Source organism: Mycteria americana, chromosome 19, assembly GCF_035582795.1.
Source record: "Mycteria americana isolate JAX WOST 10 ecotype Jacksonville Zoo and Gardens chromosome 19, USCA_MyAme_1.0, whole genome shotgun sequence".
In the NCBI taxonomy this organism is placed as follows: Eukaryota; Metazoa; Chordata; class Aves; order Ciconiiformes; family Ciconiidae; genus Mycteria; species Mycteria americana.
In genome coordinates this window covers 4,712,048-4,735,404 of record NC_134383.1, presented here as the reverse complement: position 1 = coordinate 4,735,404, position 23,357 = coordinate 4,712,048, and the positions used below count along the sequence as shown (strand labels likewise).

General features: G+C 41.5%; 1 protein-coding gene across 8 annotated transcripts in view; it reads right to left on the bottom strand.

The window, feature by feature from the left end:
- The window catches only part of GRAMD1B (GRAM domain containing 1B), a 143,482-nt gene that overhangs the window by 81,246 nt on the left and 38,879 nt on the right, over window positions 1-23,357 (bottom strand). For 6 of the 8 annotated variants that reach the window (XR_012778430.1, XR_012778429.1, XM_075521383.1 and 3 more), the window contains exon 2: window positions 10,643-10,720. Coding sequence is in view for 5 of the 8 variants with exons in the window: in XM_075521383.1 (XP_075377498.1) it covers window positions 10,643-10,720 (78 nt within the window). In the remaining 3 variants the exon portion in view is untranslated. Of the gene's footprint in view, window positions 1-10,642; window positions 10,721-20,244; window positions 20,327-23,357 lie in introns of those variants that run through there. The other 2 variants (XM_075521387.1, XR_012778431.1) reach the window with 2 other exon arrangements.

Genomic DNA, 23,357 nt, shown 5'->3' with positions numbered 1-23,357 from the left:
GAACAGTGACTAGGCTGATGAGAAGGCAGAGCTATGGAGAGATCTCCAAAGAGCTTGATCTGCGCAAGAGGCACTGGTCTCCTTTCTCTGCTCTCAGATTTCTTCCATCACAGGCAATTCAATTTTAAAGGCACAGCTGCCTTTAAGTCTCTGCCAGATATGCTGCTGCTGTGGGATAAGATGCAAAAACCTGAGAAAATTAGGAATTCTCTATTGAAACAAAAAGAATGAGGTTAGTAATTACCAGAATGAAATTCTCAAGGCCAGAATTAACCAACTACCATTTCTCTTGAACTAGACTGTGCATTACCAGGTGGAGGCTAACTGTTTTTCCCAAGTCTCCTGAAACAGGGGGAAAAAAACCTGATTTGAGCATCAACATCACTACCCATTTTCTTCTTGGCAAAAAGCATGGGTGTTCAGCTCAGAAAGAAGCCAGAGTATGGCTTGCAGAGGTAGAGTCCATAAAAGGATGTTCCAAGCCCAACTGACCCATTACAAGGAACTTTTTCTGCTCTTTGCATTTTCTGCCAGGACTCTCTGATCCACTGGTAAATGGAGCAGCCTGAGCAGCTCAGTCTGAGCTATCAGGTCGCCACAGGGGAACCTGTACACTTTCTGCTTGATGATTAAGGTGCCCCCCTTTCTCCCACCAACAAACCAGCACCAATTAACAATTCTTCCCAGGGACACACAGACAAGCGCCTCTTACTGTGTCCAACGCTCTGCTAAATGGAGTTAGAATCTCAGGGCGGAGAGGAGGTATGTAAAAAGAGGCAGGTAAAATAAAAATTTACAGGGATCTCTTTGTAAGGTATGTATCATTTAACTACCTCTTACCTTAAGTAGCTATTCTTTGTGCGTTTCCAAACAGCATTGTATTTTGTACGGTCATAGAATGCAGCAAGAATTAAGTATGTACTTACCATCACCATATAATTCCCCTCCTCCCCACCCCACGTTGTTTCTGCTTCTTTATTTTGTATTACAACTCATTTTAAATGCTTGGTATTTCCCCATTTAGACAACCAACTACACAGTGTAAAGATGCACATATTTTCCAAGGTAAGCATTGCAAATACTTGCATACACCAAAGATATATCGCACTAAAAGCATAGAAGAGGCCATGATAAAATGTTTATGTGCTGACTAAAGTAAGGAAAAGAGCTCATTTGTTCAGGGACTCGTATTGAGAGCAATCTGTACAACAGATAGCACCTATCTTGTAAGAGTAGGGGATGTTTCACCAAGCAAATCCAAGATAACTTGAATTCCCAGTTCAGACGAGTGCCCTTCAATTTTGGGGGAATTTTTCTGTCCTTCCAGAAAAGGAAGGAGAAATACCCTGCACTGAGCAGCTGCATTTCAGAAACAGCTGATGACTGCACTGTAAACAAGGGCCTGTAAAGGTCTCTGTAAGGGCAGAAGCACACACATTCAAGCTGAAAAAAAGCTATTCCCAGAGCCCCTTCCACCACTCATATAACCTGCCAGAGTGCCAGGGGAAGCTGAGACAGCAGCAGCATGGGTCAACAGCACTTTATCCTCCAGCTGCAGTCTGAAGCTTAGGCAGAATGATCAGCCTCCTGTGCATTCAGCTACTGTAAGCAATCGGCTAGAAAACCAGGGCTGTGAATAGCAATGCCAGCTCTTATTTAGACATATACTATGGTCCCAGATTCTCAAAAAACTGAGGTGGGAGAACTAAAAAAATGCTGTAAAAAAATAAGCCTTCAGTTTCTGCCCTTCAACATATGCCAGTCCTGTCTCAATTTATTGGCTCAACAAGTTGGTTTTAATTTGCTTATCCCTGCAATTCTTTGCCCCACCTAATCACTTGAGCATTTATCTTCTTTTCTATGCCCACTGCATGTCAAACAAGCCACTACACATGAGGGGATTTTGCGCCATCTCATCTCCAGGACTGCTAGGTAAAGCTTGAAAACTTTTGAGCTCTTACTAAGAAACGAGGCAGATTAAAGCTGTAGCAACTCAAGTAGCTATGACCTTGAGACACCCTTCTCACTCCACTGCTTAGAATTACAAACCCAAGAGAGATGCTATGTACTCCTTACAGACACCATGATCAGCAGCTCAATCTGCTAGCTTGAATAGTCAACAGCAGCACAAGCCAAGACACTGTTTGGTCCCCTCTTCAGCTGGGATGTCTGTTTGGCATCATATTTTATTCTTTTATTGTTGATTATTAAGTGGATACACAGGCCTCATTTCCACCTCCCAGGCAGTATTCTGAAGAGGGAAACACCCCTTTCAAACTCAGGCTTTCTGGCTCCAAGGGCCACAGAGAAAATAAAGGACAAATTCTGTTATTCACATTCTCCCATGCTATGTGTCTTCTCTATCAACTGACTTGGCTTAGATTTATAGTTTGAGTTCTGTGCAGCTAAGAGCACCTTTTGCTTCCATTTAAATAGCACGCCAGGTCCCAGACTATGGCCAGGAATCCTAGGCATTGCTGTATGCAAATAATATTAACAAAATATTTCAGTAATGTGTGACAAACTAGATTTGCAGCTATTCTGTCTGTGGGGGGAGAAGAGGAAAAGACCTGGTTAAAGACTAAAAAAGTAACACAGAACTCCAGGATGATATTTTGAGATGTACATTTTTGGTGTTCGCCTAGCTGTTTCCCCAAACATCCCCTTCCCTTCACAAGAAAAAGATATTAGAAAAAGGGGACCTGAAGAGCTGTACACCATCCCATCACATTTTATTTTAACACCACCTTTATTTTACTGCACTGTATTCATCAGTCGCACCACATAAGATGGAAGCAAGGAACAACGTACTTTGAGAGCTTTGCTTTGCTGTGGGAACACCAGGCCCATTCACAACATGACTCATTGGTACATCTTTGTTTCTGATGACATCTCAGTTAGAATGTTCCCAGTATGAAGAAAGGTGGGTTTCTCTGACAGGGAGACAAAGAGGTATTGCCTACACAGTGCTCTTTTTGAGGAAACCCTGCACTGATTTCTAACATCAGTTCATTTCAACAAGTGTTATCAAGAAGAGAGATCACTGGTACAGTTAAAATTCCCAGACCTTTCAAGTTTGGGCACATGCAGTAAAATTGGAAGGACAGTTATAGCCCCTAGATGTGTCCCAGGCCACACCCCAGTTTAAAAAGGCATCCCCATCAAAAGGAACATGTTCTACACCTTGGGAAACTCTGGCCTAGAGATTTAAAGTAAAAGTCTGCAAAACAGGTTCTATATAGCAGTCACTCCCTGCACCACTGCATAAACCCGGCCACACGCTAAAAGAATTAAGCATCAGGCTCCCCAGAAAAACTCACTTCTCTGCATCTTTGAAACCCCCTGGTTTTGGCTGCGAGAAGCTGAAACCAGTTAAGTTCTCTGAGACTCTCTGATGGCTAATTTTATAGCAGGATTGAAGTTTTAGTGCTGCAACAGAAGCCCACAATGGCCTTGTCTGTCTTTATTGATCTTGCCCTTTATCTGGTCAACAATTGGACTGTTCTCAGACAATCTCAAGAAGCCCTAACACAGGCTTAATGCCAACACTTTTGCTCTTAAAATGCCCTCCTTCTCCACATTTGGTACAAAATGGAAGGAGGTGCAAGCAGAACAAATCTAAATTAGTCTTCTGAACAACCAGCCTCGGTCTCAACAGCCAGTTGGCATCTCACAGCAATGACTACTTGAAAAGAGTCCTGGGTAGAAAATGCGAGCAGGAAAACAAAGCCAGAAGCGCAATACTTTCTGCCCCACAGCCACTGCTTGACTGCAGCGCTCGTTGGTAGAGGTGAGTTAGCAATACCTGGGTACTTCTAAGCAGGCTAGTTACACCAGGAAACCCTGCCCAAAGAGCACGGCTCACACCAAGCTACAGGTACTAGCATGCTCTGCAGCATTCAGTTGGTAGCCTCACTCCCTCAGACCTGCTGTTAGCACCACAGGGAAGGCTCCAAGGCACAGTGAACGCTTTGTTGCAAGGTGAAACCATGCAAACTGCTCAGTAGCTGACAGCATACTGCACAAAAAAGCCTGCTGACAAGGGCCAAGGAAGCTTACATACAGAACTGGAGACCTATGAAAGGGGATGGTTAATTATAATGCATCCCAGCCTCCTACCCCCTTTCTCTGCCACTTCTCCACATGCTTCAAGATAGCTGCCATAATATTTTGAAAAACTCACAGTGCTCCCAGAGAATACAGAGCTGATAGGGTGACCGTTACTTAAGGTCTGCAAGTGAAGTGCAGTTACACAACTGAAACTTCTGCTCTTGGGAACAGGAAGGAAGGGTAAGGAGTCTGCCCAGTGTCTCAGATAAGGAAAGAGAGGGACATTAAAACGCCTCTTCACCTCCTCCTCATGTTCCTGAGCATCACGAGCTAGTGACGCAGCCATGTGAGGTCTGTCAGGCCTCCTCTGCATTCAGTGATATGCAAGGCACATAGGGGTTTATCTAAACTTAACTAACACTAGTCCAGTGGAGACAGAACTGATCAGGAAATGGAGAAGCAAGATCCAAATCCTGGGTTGTCCTGCTGTTACATCTAGTGTAAGACTGTGCCTTTTCTTGGGAAGTTACATTACTGATCTATATGGAGGTTCTCACACTACAAGCTCTGTCTCAGACCTAACTTTTTAGAAGGGAAATAGGCAAGTATCATTTTGCCACAACAGCTTAGAACAGAGGACCAAATGTTAAGAGTTATTTCTTTTTAGTGATGGTGGGGATTCACACAATCTATTTTACTTACTATCTGCACAAAAACTATTCACGATACCAATGAAAGGGGCTCATGAGTGGCAATCAGGTAATGCCCAGAGGCATGATATTTGACTACAGTACTATAAATAGCATAAAAATTACCCTGCTCTCAAGGTTCCTCTGAACTCTTCAAAGCTCCAGGCTCCCATGCACTGAGCAGCAACAACCAAGTACAGGAAAAGGCACAAGGAAGCCAATTAATCCTGCAAGGTCTCATCCTTGTCTCTGGCTCCATTAAGACAAACAGAGGAGAGGTATCTGTCCTTTCATACCCCTCACAGTCATGGAGGAGGGAACAATAGGAACTGTCCCCCTTGCTTCAAATCAAAGCACTCTCAATTCAGTCTCCTTAAGATTAAAGGAGGAGAAGAAGAATGGAAGAGATTGCAAGCAGAGCACAATTTTGATGAATCAAATCCAATACAGACTTTCTACAAAAAGAACAGCCTTACCTCCACTGACAGCAGAACATAGGCATACTCTGCAATTAACAGCCCATCTTCAAAAGAAAAAACAATGTTGGCATATGAGAAACAGAGAGCAGGTGCTACTTCCATTCACAGTAACTCTGCTGACAGTAGCCAATCTGGCAATCCAAGTGGAAGAGAGCCGATCTTAAACTGCTCTCTTGTCTTATACAGCAGAGAATCAATGCTGGGGCTCAGGAACCAGCAGCAACCAGAAGGTGAGAGGGGGAGAAAAAAAGGATACTAGCTCTGAATCTAAATATTAACCATCTTTCCTATGTGACAAAGGAGACTTGTGCCATTCTGGTTAAACTTTCTATTTAATATTAAGTCCAACTGACTTGGAGTTTGGAGCTAGATCCAAATCCAAACTCACCCTAAAGTTACTGCAAGAGCATCAGGGTTCTGGTCTAAGACCCTCTGAGAGCTCATTAGCATCCAAGTCTTCTCCACAACAAGGTCTTTAGCACCACTTTTGAAAACCTCCCTAAAGATGATGCATCAGACATCCATCCGTGATGGATAAAAGCTACTCAAGGATTTAACTAGTCCTACCAAGGACTCTAAATTCAGGCATCCCTTACAGCTAGCACTGTTGGAAAGAGCAGTGAGATAGTGTCCCCAAATATTACACTCATACTGCAAAGCGGCAGCTGGCTTCTACTTAATCATCACCAGCATCCATTCCCTTTTACTCCAGTGAACTTTTCTCCTTAATAACGCAGGAGGCCTGCACCATGCTGTATGGGTTGGCAGAGCTCAGGTGACAGAGAGCAACTGCACTCTGTTCCTTACAGAATCATCACATCCAGACACACAAACAAGGGTCCCTGGGCTCTGTTAGCCCCTTTGCTCCCCTTTCAGGAACAAACCCAGCATGCATGGCCATGTTTTGCTCTCAGTTCTCACCTGTCTATCTTCAGCTGCCCCAAGCAACAGCAAAAACCTTCCACTCTCCCTGCAGCTGCAGAGTTCGCAATCTTTGCTGTGCCTCCACTTGCAGGCAAACAGGGGCACAGTATGTTAGCGCCAACTCTTTGTATGAAGGGGAAAGGGACACAGGTTAGGAAGATGCAGCATAAGCAAGCCCTGGGTACATAAATAAAATACAGAACTTATCCTGACCTCTTACACACACCCCAAGGATATCATTTTGGTACATTTTCAAAGTTTGACCTCTTTTCTGATCTTGACACAACTTCCTGGGAATCCAAGCAGTGGGCAGAGTTTCTTAAACTTGTCTATGTCTTAAGCTGTTCCCTAATTTCCTTGCAAGCTCTCTTTTGTGAATTTTGATCCATTATTTTAGAAACCCTTATTAGCTTACACGAAGGAAAAACAAGCCCTACAGCCCTGGAACTAGCAGAATATGGTACTGCACAGACTAAGGGGCTAATTAAGCTGCAGCCAAGATGTCGGACATGTCAATCAAATTCTGAGATATCTTAAAACTGTTCTTCCCCGTTTCCTCCATTTTGATATGCTCTCTAATGTAAACCATTTTGATTTATATTTAATTTTTAAATGTAAACCATTTTTATATGATCTCTTGTAAACTGCCACTCACTTCTCCTCTCCATTTCCGCACAGCCTATTGCTTTCCATCCTTGTACTTTCCACACTTTCCTCTCTTCAACAGTTTGTCTCCTCCTTAGACTGAGTACAAGTCTGAGGACTGATTTTTCCTCTGGTTCAGTAGCTTAACTTTTGCTCTTAATTAAAACATACTCTGCATCCTAAACCTGATGGGTGCCTCAGTGTCATGACAAAGAACAAGTCCTTGGATAAAGCTGAAACGGGCTCATGACCTTGGACTTAATCTAGATGAAAGCTCAAGGTATTTCATACATAACCTTGTCTCGTTACAGTGACTATGGAGCCTGTTGTGCACACACATCTCACTCAAGTCTCCAGCTGTCTCCATCCCAACTTTACCCACCCTTTGAATTACTTTCATATATTACTTTCAATTACTTTCATGTATTACTTTACCCACCCTATGAATTACTGTCAAGATGCTATTGCGAGCACAATTATTTGGAGACTCATTAACTCAGCTCTGCCTATCTTTGTACTTATACAGTTGTGGTGTTTCCGCATCTGAGCGACTCAGACTTAATTCACCACCTCTATTTTCCTGTTAAAAAAAAAAGGTAAAAAAAGGAATTCTCCTTATGTCATAAATAGCAACATGAAACAACTTGCCCAAACTCACCCAGGGAATCAGAGAGAAAGGAACTGAGCCTTAAGTTCATATAAAACCCGACTCTTTCTAGCCTGTCCCACTAACTTCTCCCTTCTGTGGCTCTAAAAACACCCATAAAGCACAGTTACCCCAAGACAAAATAAGATCTGTGTAGGCTCCCTCTCAGCATAAACCATGCATGATAGACACATGACAACTTACATGACTTTGCAGAAGGAAAGCTTTTTCCTCAGAGAAGATACACACAGATGGCAGACCCGCTTCACTGCTGTGCTGCAGGACACCTTTTCAGGGTATGGGTTCTGGACCATGGCAGTACCTCACAATGCACAAGCCAACAGCAGCGCTCACACGTCAAGAAACAGAATTGCTAGAGAGCACCCAATGCATCTGCCAGCAGGACAAAATTCTCAGTCTTCTCTGAAAAGATCTGAGGGCTAGAGCACAGTCCTTGGAAATCCATCACTGAGCAAGTTAACTCCCCTAGCAGCACCCCCTGGTACCATCTTCTACAGTAAAAGCAGGCAGGCAGTTAAGATACTGGCTATGCCTAGTCCAGATTTCAGCTATCCTCAGCTATGTATTCCTCTCCATTTTTTTTATCCCAGAGTCAACTTAGCAACTCAGCATCCCTTTACTTTTGGCTGGGGTAGCGTCTTTCAGCACTTCCCCAGATGTACTGAGGTTGGTGCAGATCCTCACTTGCTTTCTGCTCTAATCCTTCAAATGCAGCACAGGCTCCTTTTGTCTGTGATATCAGAGGCAGCACGCCAGGAGAAGGTGGACCTTTCAGTATGAGCCACATGGGTTCTTGCTGTCCCCTCTTCTGCCCTACTCTGCTCAGCTTTCGTCACAACTTACAGGACTGCTGAAACCCTGGGTGGTTGCGATTTGTTTGGTTGTTGGGGGGGGGTGGTGGGGGGGGTGGTGTTGGGTTTTGTGTGGTTTTTTTGGTTTGGGGTTGGGTTTTTTTTGGTTGGGTTTTTTTTTTTTTTTTTTTTTTTTTTAAGAGCTGCAATACAATAACCAATTGATCAAGTGAACAGAACTGCCTGTAGGTCTTTGTAACAGAAGCAGAGAGCTCCAAACCTGTGGGTGGAGGACCTTTTGCTAGTGGTCAAAAATACCACAAGAGCAGCAAGACAGACACTCCTCATTCAATTTTCAAGAGTCTAGCAGATTCAAGGTGCCTCAGAAACAAACCTTGAACTTTGCTAATAGGAATAGTAAGCAGCAAGCTCCCAAAGGTTTTGTTCACCTTCTCACTAATTCACATCCAGCTTCACACCTTACACGAAAGTCAAAGTGTGTTGGAGCTATTTTTTGTTTAAGTTTCATGAGCACGAGCCACCAGTATCCAGTGGAGCCTGATACAATTACATTGGCAAAGGAGGAAAACAAACCAAGTGGCAAAGGCAATTTACTAGCCCTCGTATGGATCATTTTAGGATCAGTATCCTCCATGAAAACAAAAGTTACTTGTAATTAAATCTAGGCAACAGCAATGTTGCAGGTCCCCCATAAGAGAGGTCCAGGCTCAACATCACCCTGGCTCTGTATAAATAGGTCTGAGATCTGACTGTGCTACACATAACACATGTCCCTTCCAGTCAGGAAGATATTCTGAGCACCAGTCTGAAGTCTCCAGTTTAGTCTACATCTGAAACAGGCAGCACTTCCAAATGATTCCCTTTCTTGCTATGCCTAGAAATCCCCTGAGTATTAATAAAGCCTAACCCTGTTTAACCTATGAAATCCCAGATCAAATGGTGTAACAGCATGCATTACACAGAGGAAGCCCAGGTATGACCCAAGTACCCATCTGCTTTGCTGTCAGATTCTTTATTTCCTGGTTGCAAACAACGCTCCCCACTAGTGAATTATGCCAGGCTCTGCAGCACCAACAAGACTGATAATTGGAGTGAAACCTATGGAGGAAAAGGTTAGCTACAACTACCAAGCGGTAATTCTCACCCAAACTCCGTTGGGATATTAATTCGCTCTTCAGGGTCACGATGTTCTCTCAAGTGAGTCAATTCCTCAGATGCCTACTCAGCTGCTACTCAGTTCTTACTCAATCTATTGGCCTTTGGCATCATAGTAGGGAATCCGAGTTCAGTAAGCATTTGCCTTACTACACAGTTAGTAAGAAAGATCTCTGACCTCAGAGACAGCTTATGTGGAATACTTGATTAACAGACCCGAAACAATGCTGTTCTGAGGGACCACGCCTGGACACAAGCATGCAGAGTGGAAGACGCCACATTCAGATGTTTCTTATAATCCACTATGCAGCAGCACAAAGGAAGCAGTTCCCAAATTGTGGCAGGTGCCCTCCTGTGGGCTCACTATAACTCAGTCACAAGATCAGGTAAGCAAAATGCAACATAACTCCACTACGCAATGCAGTAACAAAATAATGGGAATTTCAGAAACCAAAGTCCACAGGTACCGCTGGACCCGAGGACATTAGTAGGGAAACAGACCTGCAGGAGCTGGCCCGGGGTAGAAAGGTGGTAGCAGCTCAGAGCTCATAGTTCATGCACAACAGAAGAAAATGAAGAAGATTCAGGCTCAGATGATGAACTACAAGATACAGCAAAACTCTTAATCATACAGCTCTGAGCAAAGCAACAGTAATAAGTCATGCACAAAAATAAGCATGCATTTTTCAACAGCTTTCGTGCCAATGCTGCAATTTGAAACAGTCATTAATCAACCCAAACTACAAGAAACTTCAGTTTCTTCTGGAACTTCATAGCAGTTCTCACCCAGCTGCTACACATGAGCTCTATATACCTCAGGACTGCCACAACACATCAGAAGTGAAATAGCTAAGCTCAATATTGTCTTTGCTGAGGACAAGAACCACATACAAAATTTCACTTGTGTATTTTTAAGGATCAGAACTGCTAACGACCAATACACAGAGAGCTTGATGAAGCTATCTACACCAGCTACAGTTTTGGGGAATAAGTCTCAACAAAAGATGCAGGCTACTTCAGGAGTTGGATGCATTTGTCCCACAAGTTCTACTTTGAAGTAAATGGAAAAAAATGCATCTTTAGACATTGATAAGCCCAATGTAAACCACACTTCTTGTTAAACAACTCTGAGCAATACAGGGTAAATAAACGTAATTTATTTCATGTAATTTCACTGAGCAGTTCCAGGCATTCCCACAATTCAGCCGCGAACAGAGTTACCTGTCGTCACGCATATGAGGGCTCAAGAATCGGGACGAGTCATCATCGTGGCTGCTTTGCTGGCTGCTCTGCTGACTGCTGCAACATGAGACAGGAAAACAAAAGCAGTTAGACAGATTTGTGTAAGTCCCTATGAAACACTCCGGTTTAAAGCCAGAAAAAGAAAAACACAAGGTTCATACTTCATATTTGGGGGTGCAAAAAGAAAACAACAGAAGACAGTAAGTTCATATGTGATTTACAACAGGGCACAACTGGTTTGAAGCCTCTTAACCTCACTTAGTGACACTTTCCTAAAAGCTTTCCAAAATACAGACATGACCTTGCACATTGCCGATACACAGTGCTTCACTGTACCATCCCAGATAGGTTTCAAACAGCTTAACACTCAAACACTGAACTGCTGCATGTTCGTATACTCCCCACTTCTGCGCAGTGGGACAAAATAGCAGTTAAAGTGAACTCTTACTAAGAATGAAGTGGCCAGCGCTACATTTCCGGTGGAGAGTTACATGCTGAGCCCACAAGATGTCACTCTCCCTCTTTAAATGGGTGGTTTGGGGGTGATTCCCCCCCCCCCCCCCCCCGCACACCTATTGTATGGAGTTAGCCTTATTCCCTTCTAGCAGCCTTCACCTGGCTCCAAGAACTCATCAGGGTTCAGGGTTCGTGCTTCTCATTTCTATAGCTTCATCTCTTTGCAAGAGCTTTCCTCCTGAGCAGGAGATAGATCTGATCCTGCCTTCAGGTAACAGTCTGCAGCATAAAGAGCGGATGTGCCTGGGCTAGCTTTAATCTGCTTTGCCTGGGTACCACGGGCTGCAGAGTCATGGCAACACAGCTTTAGCACAAACTGCAGTCCCACCTGGGACACTGGGTACACTCGCCTGAGCACACAGGCTGTGCTAAAAATGCTGTGGCTTCACTGTGGGTAGGACCTAAACTGTTCAAATACAACTAGTTCAGGTATACATACACATGCTTGCAATCACAGCTTCTACTGCACATCACATTGCCCAAAGGCACAGAAATACAAATACAGTATCAAAAAGGAACAAATTGCATCTTCTCATTCTAAAAAGCAATAATTCGCAGGCAGTAACACCTATTTTGGGGGAAAACATAGTACTGAAACACTATAATAGGATTTTTCCATGAAGTCTACTTGTTTGGTTGTGGGATTTGTTTTTGTTGTTGTTTTTGCTTGTTTTCTGGTTTTGTTTGAGGGGGGTAGTTTTTTGTTGGCGGTGGGTTTTTTTACCTAGCCTTGACCTTTTTAACCACTATTAGGAGGATCCTGTCTCTTGGAAGAAAACACTTGCTTCTGCTGTGCAAGAAGCCTTCTCTACCTTCTCTTGCCATTCCAGCAATACTCTCTCTCCCTCTTTGAATTAATTTCTCAGAAAGAAAAAACAGAATTTTTCCTCTCTAAACGTACTCTGTGCTTGCAGAAAAAAATTATAGCTATTCTTACCTACACCTACTTATGCTTTACAACTCAACTACAGAAAGGATACCTCAAACAGTAACAAGTGTATTGACTTGAATAAATTAAGTCCCATTCAAAAAAAGTTTAGAAGTTTACCTATAATCTTGTCTTGATACTTCCAAGGAATGACAAAATACAGCCAAGCAGGCAGGGGAGGAACTAGAACCAGCAAGTACCCCAGTGACAGATGACAACTACATGCTCCAGTACTAAACACCGTTTCTTCAGCAAATCTGTATAAATAAATGGCTCTAACAAGTCCCCATCTTCACTTTTTAGGGATCCAAACCCCTAAAATTCCTGTCTTCCTCCCCACAAAGTATACTTACTTGCAGTTAGTTTGTTTCCTTGAAAGACTGTTCACAAGTTTTAAGGTGAGCACATCACAATCCTTTAACATGACCCTTTTGCTTTTTTATTCTAAAAAAAAAAAAAAACGAGGCAGGGGAGAAAGGGAGGGACTTTCTCTTCCCCCTATGGATCAGAGTTTTTGCCAGATAGGTTTGCAGTTTCCTCTGAAAAGAAAAAACCCAGTGAGTCTTGCTTTCATCTAATATTTTCATCCATCACCTCAATTTTGACCAGCTTCCTCTCTGAGGTCTTCAAGGTCTTCTTGAAGATGACCTTCCTGAAAAACAACAGCTGTCCTGGGGACCCACTTAGCATTTGAGAGACATCACACACACCTGGCACTGTCCACTATTTTTGCTGCCTCTTCAGAACATGAGGCAGAAAATTGTTCCTTACTGTTCAGATAAAAAGGAGAGCAGGCCGAAGCTTCCAGAAGAAAGTAATTCGTGATCAGTATTTATAAAATCCTCAAACAAATAATATAGAAGTTAGCCTTTGAGGTCGGAAGTACAAAACCACAAGACTCGTGCAATATTTATGACTTTCAGCTACAGATTTGAAGTACATGCATTGCACAGAAGTCATAGGCATGCATCTTGTGTGGACACATACCCACAATCCCACAGGGAATAAATACTTGACTTGTTTCCCCATTGCACAGTATATAGTTTTACCATCGGAGCCAAGCCAGGTAAACATTTTTGCAAAAGCCTCTCAGCAAGGGGACAGATTTAATTTTCTGCTCCCACACCCACATACTTAGTCATTCTTCTTTTCTTAAGTGTCTCACTGTAGAAAGGATAGTCAGAGAATAAGAATTCTGTATTGGCTACAAGCTATAAATCAACAGCTGGGTAAGAACAATATATCCCAAAAAGCAAAGAAACATCTTTCCTCTACTTCTGAGCTTAATTATGGCCGAGTGAACTGGTTTGGAAAGAGTGCAAAAGGAACCACACTTTCCCTCCTAATTCAAAGGAATTATCACCCTTTTGATATGAGAAAGCATGGTAGGGACTGTTTCTATAACTACTTGTTTCTTCATAAAAAAATCCTCCCACAAAACTTTGCCATTTCAACTCAGATCAAGCAGATAAAACTTACCAAAAGAGAATTCCCAATATATCACAGCCCAACAATAGCACCTGCAATGCTGGTAATCTCATGTGAAAGTTTACTTTTGGACAGCTATTTCAGATGAACCTTAGACCTTTTCATGCTCATCCACCCATCATTAAGTTTCTCGTTCAGAAAGTCCTCCAAATCAAGGTTTAAAATTTAATGGAATCCAGATACGGCAACACATTGCAATACAACACCTTACCCCCTTGTCATTAGTGAACACAGTATTACAAGCAATGAAACAAACTCAGACCAGGAGACAGAAATTAGTTTTTACCCACTTGTCTATTTGACAGTATTCAACATGAGCTATGTTTCACTGCAAGAGTGTTTTGCATGGAACCTTTGCAAAAGTTAGTGAGCTCTTCAGACAAAGAAAATCATTTCAACATTCTGAATATTAGACAGTGCAGCTGTTAAATTCCCTAAAATGTACAGAGCAGTTGAAATGCAGAGCCTATTGTTTTATTATGCCTTTCAGCCCATTTTAAGTTGACCTATTTTTAAGATGACCGTGTTCCTCTGAGATAGTATAACAACAAATTACTGCTGTTATACTGGAGATAATATAAGGGGAGATAAGAAAGGTATGATTTGTATTGAAAAGTAATATGGGGGGGAAGCTTTTAGACAGTCATGTCAGTTTTGTATCTACAAAGACGACCAAAAGCTGGTTGAAAATCTCAGGAAGTCAGCAAAACAAGCTTATCTCATTCCAAAGCTCAGCAATGATAAGCCTGAATTTGGACAAGGCTTAAATCTTTGGGTACACAGGCCCAGTGTGCCCCTTTCTCTCTCATAATTTCAAAGACACTAAACATTACTTTAAGGCTTACACCCTGTGGTTTTTCCTCAATTCTCATGCAAATATTCAGACTCATAACATCACTTACTACTTCAGAATCTGATGAAGAGTTTTAAATACAGATTAACCATGCCTTTTAACAATTAAATCTTTGAAAAGTCTACTTCCACCACTCCTCCCAAACAATTTAACCAGGTAGCCCTAGTACAAAAGAAACATTTTTTGACTGACTGCAAAACAGGTGTTCTGATCACACACCACCCCACACTTTGTTCAAATATGTAGATTAAAAAAAAAAAAAAAAAATCAGTTTTGCATTATTTGCAAGACTTCCGTATACTGAAGAAAAATAACCAAGAGTCAATTTTGCAGTGGAAGAAGCTCTACATTGTTTGAGCAACAACAGTGTATCTTCATAGGTGTATGAAGGAAAACAGATCCTCAAACATCTTCAGAATTGAATTTGTATTCAACATTCTATTTCTTATTTTCTTAACAATATCAGCTCAGTTGCCAATTCATCTTTCCACCACATCAGAAGACCCAATCACCACTGTTCTACAGAAGGAATACATTCCTAAGAACGCTTGTTCTGTTACCTTTCTTTTCTACCATCTGTAATTTGTTACAAGTCTTAAGTAGTTTTTATTGACTTCATGACCCATGTACACACACATATACTTAGATGAACACTCAGTGACAGATGAATGACTCAGATGACAAGACAGTTACACAAACGAATCATCTTTTCCAAATCTTGCCAGAAGTGAACATGAACTGACTGCAGGTACTAAAGAAAGTGCAAAACTTGCTTTTGTGTCTTAAATATTTTAAAGACTTGGTCTTGGGAAGTTATGAGCTATAAACTAGATTTTGTACTATTCTTATCCTCCTGCCTTTTTTTTTTTTAAAGTCTCATTTTATTCCGAGATTTCAGTCTCTGAATGATAAGGCAGAGCCAAGATCTCTCATTTTATGCGTGAATAGGCTTTTAAAACTAAGCAGGTCTTCTAGAAGATATTTGTCCAGGTCAATGTTTGCACACTAGGAGCCTTCTGGGACTTCTACATCATACTTTTATATCTGCAGGTGTTTGGCAGATTTTTATTCAGAGACTATTTTTTCAACAGTGATGAATGAATGGAGCAAGCCAAGAAATGGGAAAGAAGTAGCTGTATCCTGGAAGATAGAATCAGTTAATGAGTTTGGAGACTTATTCATAAAAATCTGTGGCCTTCAGAAGGCTATTGTTATGCACAGCTATTAGCAAAATGTTCAGGTCTGAACCCAGGTGAATATTTTGTATTCATTTTGCTTAATTAACCCCTGTATTCATAAGGCTTTGGGTTCAGTATTAAGCATTTTGAGAAGGAGAATAATAGACAATTGACATCAGGTATACATATATTCTTCAATTGCTTTCAGCAACTGTGGCAACCGTTTTGGAACTAAAAGCTACTATTTATGAAATCTCACAATACGTGAATATTTTTATCAACATAGATTTGGGAACTAAAAGCTATGCAGGTTAAAATCAATAGAACAGTGAACTTGCATCCAGGTTTCTTAAAATTTACAAAGCTTTTTGGCTATTTGAACAACTAAAGGGCTCTTTTTGTCCTCACAGCTGCAAGCACAAAGACTTGAATCTACCTGCCTTAAAATATATCACAAAATAGTTAGGATGTCTGAAGAACTGCGACCAGAAAAAGCACAGCAGTACCAATATCTGGTGAGAGCTACCATTACTTCCAAGCTAGCAAAGAAGTTAAATACATCATACCTTTTAAATGGTATTTTTATATTGTCAAAATCCATTATTTTAAGCCAAAGCTCTCTTTTAATTAAGTTTAAAAGATTCATAATGAAAATGGAACATTTTAGACAGTGAATTCCATGATATGCAAACAGTCTTCATTTGAAAACTCTTCTGATAAGTGTTCTTGCCCATCCTTCCTTGACAACATAAACAAGATAATAAAACTAGATGGAACTTTAAGCCTCAGGTGCATCAGAAGAAAAGGTTCCTCCAAGTGTTTTCCCACAGGGGGTTTTAGGAGCTTGTCAAAAGACAAAACAATTTTATCTTTCAGTTTCACCCTCCTGCTCTGCTCATCCTTCCCAGAATGTAGCCTCCCTCATATTCTCATGAAACAGCAGAAATAGACCTCCCAGTCCCAGCTGCCTAACAGCACCTCATTGTCCTTGGCAAATTAAATTCCTGTCATCAAAAGCACTGTGTTACTATGGTTGCATGGATACGTAAATGACTGTGCCATTAAAAATGTCAAGGAACTGTCAGGTGGAAGGGAAGGAGAAAGGAGGATAAGGGACATGAATCGGAAGTCACTGACCTAAGTTCCAAGGGATAACAGACTCCATCGAGAAGAGCTGTCCTTTGATAGACCTAAAGCTTCCAGTTTGTGAATTAAAAGCCAAAGCACCTTCAGTGATACAGCTTTCCCACAGGTGCTGCAAGTTCCTATTCTCAGCATACAAGTGTAAAGCTGTCAGGGGAAACATATGCTTAACACTGAAGGCAGCAAGCTAACATCAGACTTTTTTAATTAAGTTAAGGAAGATTTGTGTTCAGCAAACTGTAACTGCTGAACTGACACCAAGCCCTATGGGAAGCAGGTACCACAACATTTCTAAGGATCACAGCACCCCTTCTGTTTACACAACCCCACGCCATCCAAGGACTGACTCTGGAGGAGTTCCTTCAAAGAACGAGGTGGCAAGCACCCCGGTTCTGTGCACATTTCACTGAAGTTGAAATGGGGATATGCAGAGGCAAGAGGAAAATTTGTACCCAAGCTCATGCAGTGAATCAGTGCAACAAGTGAAAGGCAGAGCTGGAAGGTGCAATTTCAAGTGCCTTTTTTAACCTAAACTTGGAGCATGCACTACCTGGAGCCTAACATATTGTCAGCGTTCCCAAGAACCGAAGGGGCACTTCCTACTCCAGACCTTCATATCTTTTTAATAACTCAGTTTCATAGATGGGGGGGATGTAAAGCAATGTTTACAGTCTAAACCCATTAGTAATTATTAAAAAAGATAAGGGACAGTTGCATATATCATAGAGACCATCATCATAATTAGTACTAATTGTGTCCTTTGCAGTCACGTTCAGAGTTGGAGAGTCAGAGTCTGAATTTGTAGTAGAGTCATTCTCTCTCCTTGCTGGAGAGAGTTACAAGGGGCAGGATGGGCAAGTTCTCCTCTCACTGTATTCATTTCACAAATGAAAACATCAACATCAACCTACACAGCTGTCAAGCCAAGCCCTTTCATCAACATCATATTCAACAATGAACAACAGATATCTTGAATTTCAAAACACAATCCAGTGGAAAACAACTGTGGTAATGAACACGATGATTAATTGTTAAATACCATTGACAGGCACAGAGCTGTGTAAGACATGAAATTCAGATGGTCCCATGGTAAATATTTGCTGACTAGATATGATCAACAGCATTTAAGTTCCAGCTGTTTGTAAATTAGTCAATTTTGATACTCTTGTGTGACTGGTCATCCTAAACCACACAAATACAGAAAGACAAATATTTAAAAAGAAAACCACAAAGTCCTGCACAAAGGCAGTAAGACTCAGCCAAAAACAATAACAGACCTGGTGGGATTCACAGTCACTTGGCACAAATTATCATAAACAAATGACAAAAAAAACTGCAGTCGCAGCAAACGGCACATCAGTACTCTTATGAAGAGATATGCATGCATCAATTCAAAAAAATTCAGTTCACTGGAAGCACAAATTAGGTCTCATTCGAGCTTGCAGGTTCAAAAAGGAAAAGCATCGCATTAATAGCGAAGTTGCTACTAAGCCATCATTTGTGCACTCTCACATTTCAGATTAGAAGAGATACCACGTAAGTGGAAGTTTGTGCTTATGGACTTTCCAAAGCTACCAAAAGCAGAGAAGATGGGCTGCTTACTACAGAGATCTATGAAAAAAAAAAAAAAAACCACCCCACCACACACACACCAAACCAAAAAAAACCAACACCAAAACACACCCCCACACACAAAACACCCAAGCTTTTCCTGGTTTTGCTTTGAAGATGCAAAAGAGCACAAATACCAGCTACATACCCAACTATGTATTCAAGTCCCAAATTCAATCCATAGGATATTCACACATTGATCACACTGCTTCCATTTTCTCCAGAAATCATAGCTTTAAACATAGTTTAAAAGATTAACAAGGAGACATGTGTTCCAAAAACTTGTGACAGTATTAAAACATCTAACAATCATTTCTGCCCACACCTCTCTACACTTCAGAACACACCATGTCTGATATTTGTCCTGCCTAAAACTTCAATTAACCAACTCCAGCTACAAGCACAACATGAAAGAAAAAATGCAACCCGTTTGCGTCTCTTCCATTATGAAACCCCTATGGAGCTGCCGGTTTCTTCACACAACTGAGATTTCAACAAGCATTTTATCAAAACTCATAAAAAGCAAAAATGCACTGGCAATCCCAGTATGCACACATCTACCAATTCCTGCAGCAGCTTGCTGTGTTTCTAATAAAGCAGAAGCCCTACTTCCTCTCCTCTGACCTAAAACTGAAACATGGAAGTGCATGAAAGCCTGAGAAACCAAGAACTACAAAAATTTACAGAGTTACTCATTTTGCAGCCTCAGAGTTGTATGACATGAAGTGAACAAAACCTTAAGTCCACCAAGCCTTTCTAGTCCTCTCTTTAATCCCAAGCAGCACAGGGCTTTAACAGTTTTCTCTTCATCAAGTACTTTTTCTGAGGTTAGTAAATACTGCCACTAACATTATCTAAAGACAGTAGTCATCTTGGATTGCATTTCCATAATGTCTCACATTAGTAAAGGCCTTACAGCCTTTACTCTTGCAGCTTTTGGGGTTTTTTATTTTTCACATTTAGCAGTTACTTGGCAGGGCAGGGAGGGAAATCACATCACTACCTCAGGCTTTCACAGGAGCTTCTTCCTATAGAAAACGCCACGATATTTTTCCCAGGCATGGAAGGAAGAAAAAGGTGAACAAAGCATTAATTTATTCCCAGAAACGTCGAGTGAATTTCAGTTTTGTTAAGGAAAGCAAAAGCATTATGAACTACTTGAAATTAAAGATTTCTTTTTATTAAAAATTCAAACTATCTAAAACACTTATTTACAAATAATATTTTTAGCACAAGTTACAACAAATCAGCAGTTCACTGATGTATCTCAGTAGAGTGACCAAGAAACTTCACAAGTGAACTTTTTTTCTTCAGGAAAAAGCAGAAATTTTACCTCTTTCTGCCACAGAATGTGAATGGCAGCAGCCACAGAGCACACTGCTGAACAGTGCTAACGTTCCCCTCCTAATGCGTCATTTGTTTCATACTATCAGATAAGCTACAAAGATTTCATCTGTCAAACCTCTATGGTTGTGTGTCCGGCAGCTCAAGAAACCTCCATCTCCTCAGCACATACCCTTTTCTAAGATGAGATGGAATGCTTCTAATATACTTCATTTTTAACACCTCATGTCAGAGGCATTTTAGGATATAGGCGAGTCTTTCCCTTTAGCTGAACTCGTCACTTAGGACTTCAGTAAGTGTCAGGGTTTCCAGCAGACAACCAAACTGAGTACATTCATCTTCACAAATATCAAGAGCTACAGCACAATCTATTCCCCACTGATCCAACAAAATACACAAGTTCTACATTCTCTACAAAATGTTGGTGCACCAACATTTTGCGTTTCATTATTAAGTAGTCTGGATGCTGCAACTGACCAAACAAATTTCTCCTTTGGACAAGCATTAACAGAAGACAAACCAGGTGATCTTGGAGGGCTCAAGGGAAAGGGAGCTCTGGGAAGTGTCCTGATGCCTACAGTCCCAACAGCTTCCAGGACCTCCTGCAAGAGCAAATTCAGCAAGCAATAACAACAAGTCAAAGCGATTCAAACCTTTTACCATCCTTGGCATTCTGCCTTACTTCTTCCCACAGTAGGGGAGCACGTTCAGATTACCACTAGTACAATCTTTGCCCAACACAAATGCCTCAAGGGAAACCGTTCAAGAACGAAAGATTTACCATACCTCAACTATTACGTATGTACTGTTGTTGAGCATTCACACGAAGAGCCTAAGTCAGGCAATGATAGCACAGGGCCCACCTATTTACTCTCAGCTGCTGCCAGTGAAAAGGTGGAAGCACAGGATCTCATTCCAATACTGATCTTAGGCCAAAAGGAGAGCAGTCCTTGAGGCCCAAGTGATCTATCCTCTCAGCAGTTCTTGCCTTACACATCAAGAATCACATGCAGTTCCAGAGATTACTAGCAAGGGTGGCTTTAAGAAGTAAATAATAAATTAAAGCAGATACACTGTCACATCCCCACATCAATAATGCACACTCATTACACACATAGCAAAACGCTAACAGATTGCATCTCCTAGGCAGTGAGGAAAGAAACATCATCACGCCTTAATAAAAAAATTTGTACACTTGTGTGCAGGGTTCATACTTTACAAAGCTGTATGCAGATAAATAACTTCTATCATTACCTGGGTAGCAAATGATGGATGAGGAGTATAGCTAAGAAGCTGCCTGCATCCCTTATAAAAAACATCCTATTTATCATCCGTATAGGCCACCAGAGCACCAAACTTGTAGTTTGGATCACCATGCTTTTGTACAAGGATAAGTCACAGGGAAACTCCTACCCCTGAGAAATGGCTTCTTCCTGCTCTTTCACCTTGAACAAAACTGTCATAGGCAGGCGAGGCTCTTACATGCCATCTCTGCTGTTTAATGAAAAGAAATAAACAATCTCTCTTCTGCTCTCACTATCAGCCACCTAACAGCTTTTAGAGAACCAGCAGGTAAACAAACCTTAAAATTATCCAGGCTGTTAAAAACTAACCAGTGCTATAGAACATTTTGTAGGCTGGAGTTTCCAGATGAAAAAAGCAGCCAGCCTTCATCAGACCTGGAGCATTACAGACAGCCTTTCCAGTCATAAAGCATTTGTTTATTCACTTGGATGCTTACTGTATGCTAATGGTCACAGAGCTATTGCTCTTGCTCAGGGGCATGCAAGCAACACACGCATCGCTGGAATAAGTCAGCTGGTGCACAGTTTGCTCTCAACTACCAGCTTTCCTGGGAAAACCCTGCCACACAAACAGGCAGATGTCTGGCCACATAATGGGGGTAAAGGTTACCAGACTCCAAAAAACAACGACCAAAAAAAAAAAATCTAAGTGCTTGACAACAATTTAACTAGAAAGAGGGAGTGACTAGAAGCCACCTGCATTCATTTCTCTGGTGGGAACTGCATGCTGATGGCTGCCCCCCTTTATGAGGCAAAATTTGGGAACCTTAGCATTTAATAGTGTACCTGCACTCCTAGCAGATGTGTGGCACACTGACTGCACTGGGAATCCCTGTTATGATAGTGTTACAATTAACCAGCTGGACAGTTCAAGCATCATCACTGTAGCTCAACCCCAAGACAGGTCTCAGTGAAAAAACCACTGGATGAAATGCTTCAGCCTTTACTCTAGTACAGTAGCCCCTGTTGCCCACAAACAAATGAATAGTACAGTAAATGACATTACCAGCATCTGTTACAAACAGCAACATCATAATAAAACAGCAGCAAGAAAGTGCCAGTGCTCCAGATGACCAAGTTTAAAGTAGGGGAAGGTAGACAGGCAGCGTCTGATTTACAGAAAGCCAGCTTCCTGCCCTGTATTTTAAAACAGGGTTTCACGTGCACCAGCCTCAGGGTGCGGTAAGGTTTACCCCACGGTGCTAGCTGCTAGTCTCTTAAATTAACACCACAAAATCCTTTAGGGTTCATCACTCTTTCTGTGACTAACTCCCCACAGATTCTGCTTTCTCTGTGTTGTTTCCACGCCTGCCGAGTTTTGAAAGCCCAATGATGATCTTTGCATTCTGCACGCCCAGAGGCTCAGCACAAAGTGACAGCAAACTGTTTTGGTATTTTTTTTCCTCTGGACTAGAAAAGGAAAAGTTCCATTTGAAAACATGTTTCCCATTGCAAAAGGGATAGATTTGGAGCCTACTACATATGAAGAAAGGAGGTGCCATGCTGGCTTTGGTATGCTAGTGCCACCTAATCCGTCAATCACTTCAGCTTTTTTCCAGTCACTGCTTCAAAGACATAACCAGGGTTAAGGTAGAAATGTCTTAATGATGAATAAGCAGAAAGCTGTCAGCATAGCCATGGAGATATCATGTGCGCATAAATGAACTAAGTTTTCTTATATATTCACACCAAAAGAAGTGTGTCTTGGCCAGTCTCAAACACATTCACCATCACTAAGTCTAAATTAAATCCTCCAGCTAAAAAGCAATCCTCTCTGTTGAGCTCCAGACCTCAACTTTGTGATTCTGACACTTTAGCATATGCCCTATGCATTATCCTTCCCCTGTTTTCTATGCTATAACTGAATCACTACTATCACCACAGCTAAGTGAAAAATCAGTAATATTTCTCAATCAAGATATGTTTTTCCATGTTAACTTTTTAAAAGAGGTATTATCAAATCCTTGATGGCATGCATTTATTGATGAAACTTCCCCAAAACTTAATAAAATGACAGACTGACCTTGGTAAAGGGACCTCATGCAAGAAGAGTTACCACATAATCAGAGTGGATACTGGTGGAAGAAAAAGCTCTGTCCTATTTAAGTGAGTCAACCTAGTATGCTGGGTGCAGAAACAGAGACAAGCTTCTTTTTATGGAAGTACAGTACATAATTTCAGGCACAAACCTACACACAGGCTGCATGGGAGCTGCAAAGCAGCAGAAGAAAAATTGGCCCACACTAAGCTAGTATAAGAATTTATACTGCAATAATTTCTCAGAGAAACCTTTGAAGTGTCTTGTGTATTTTAGGCCTTCAGGAAAGGT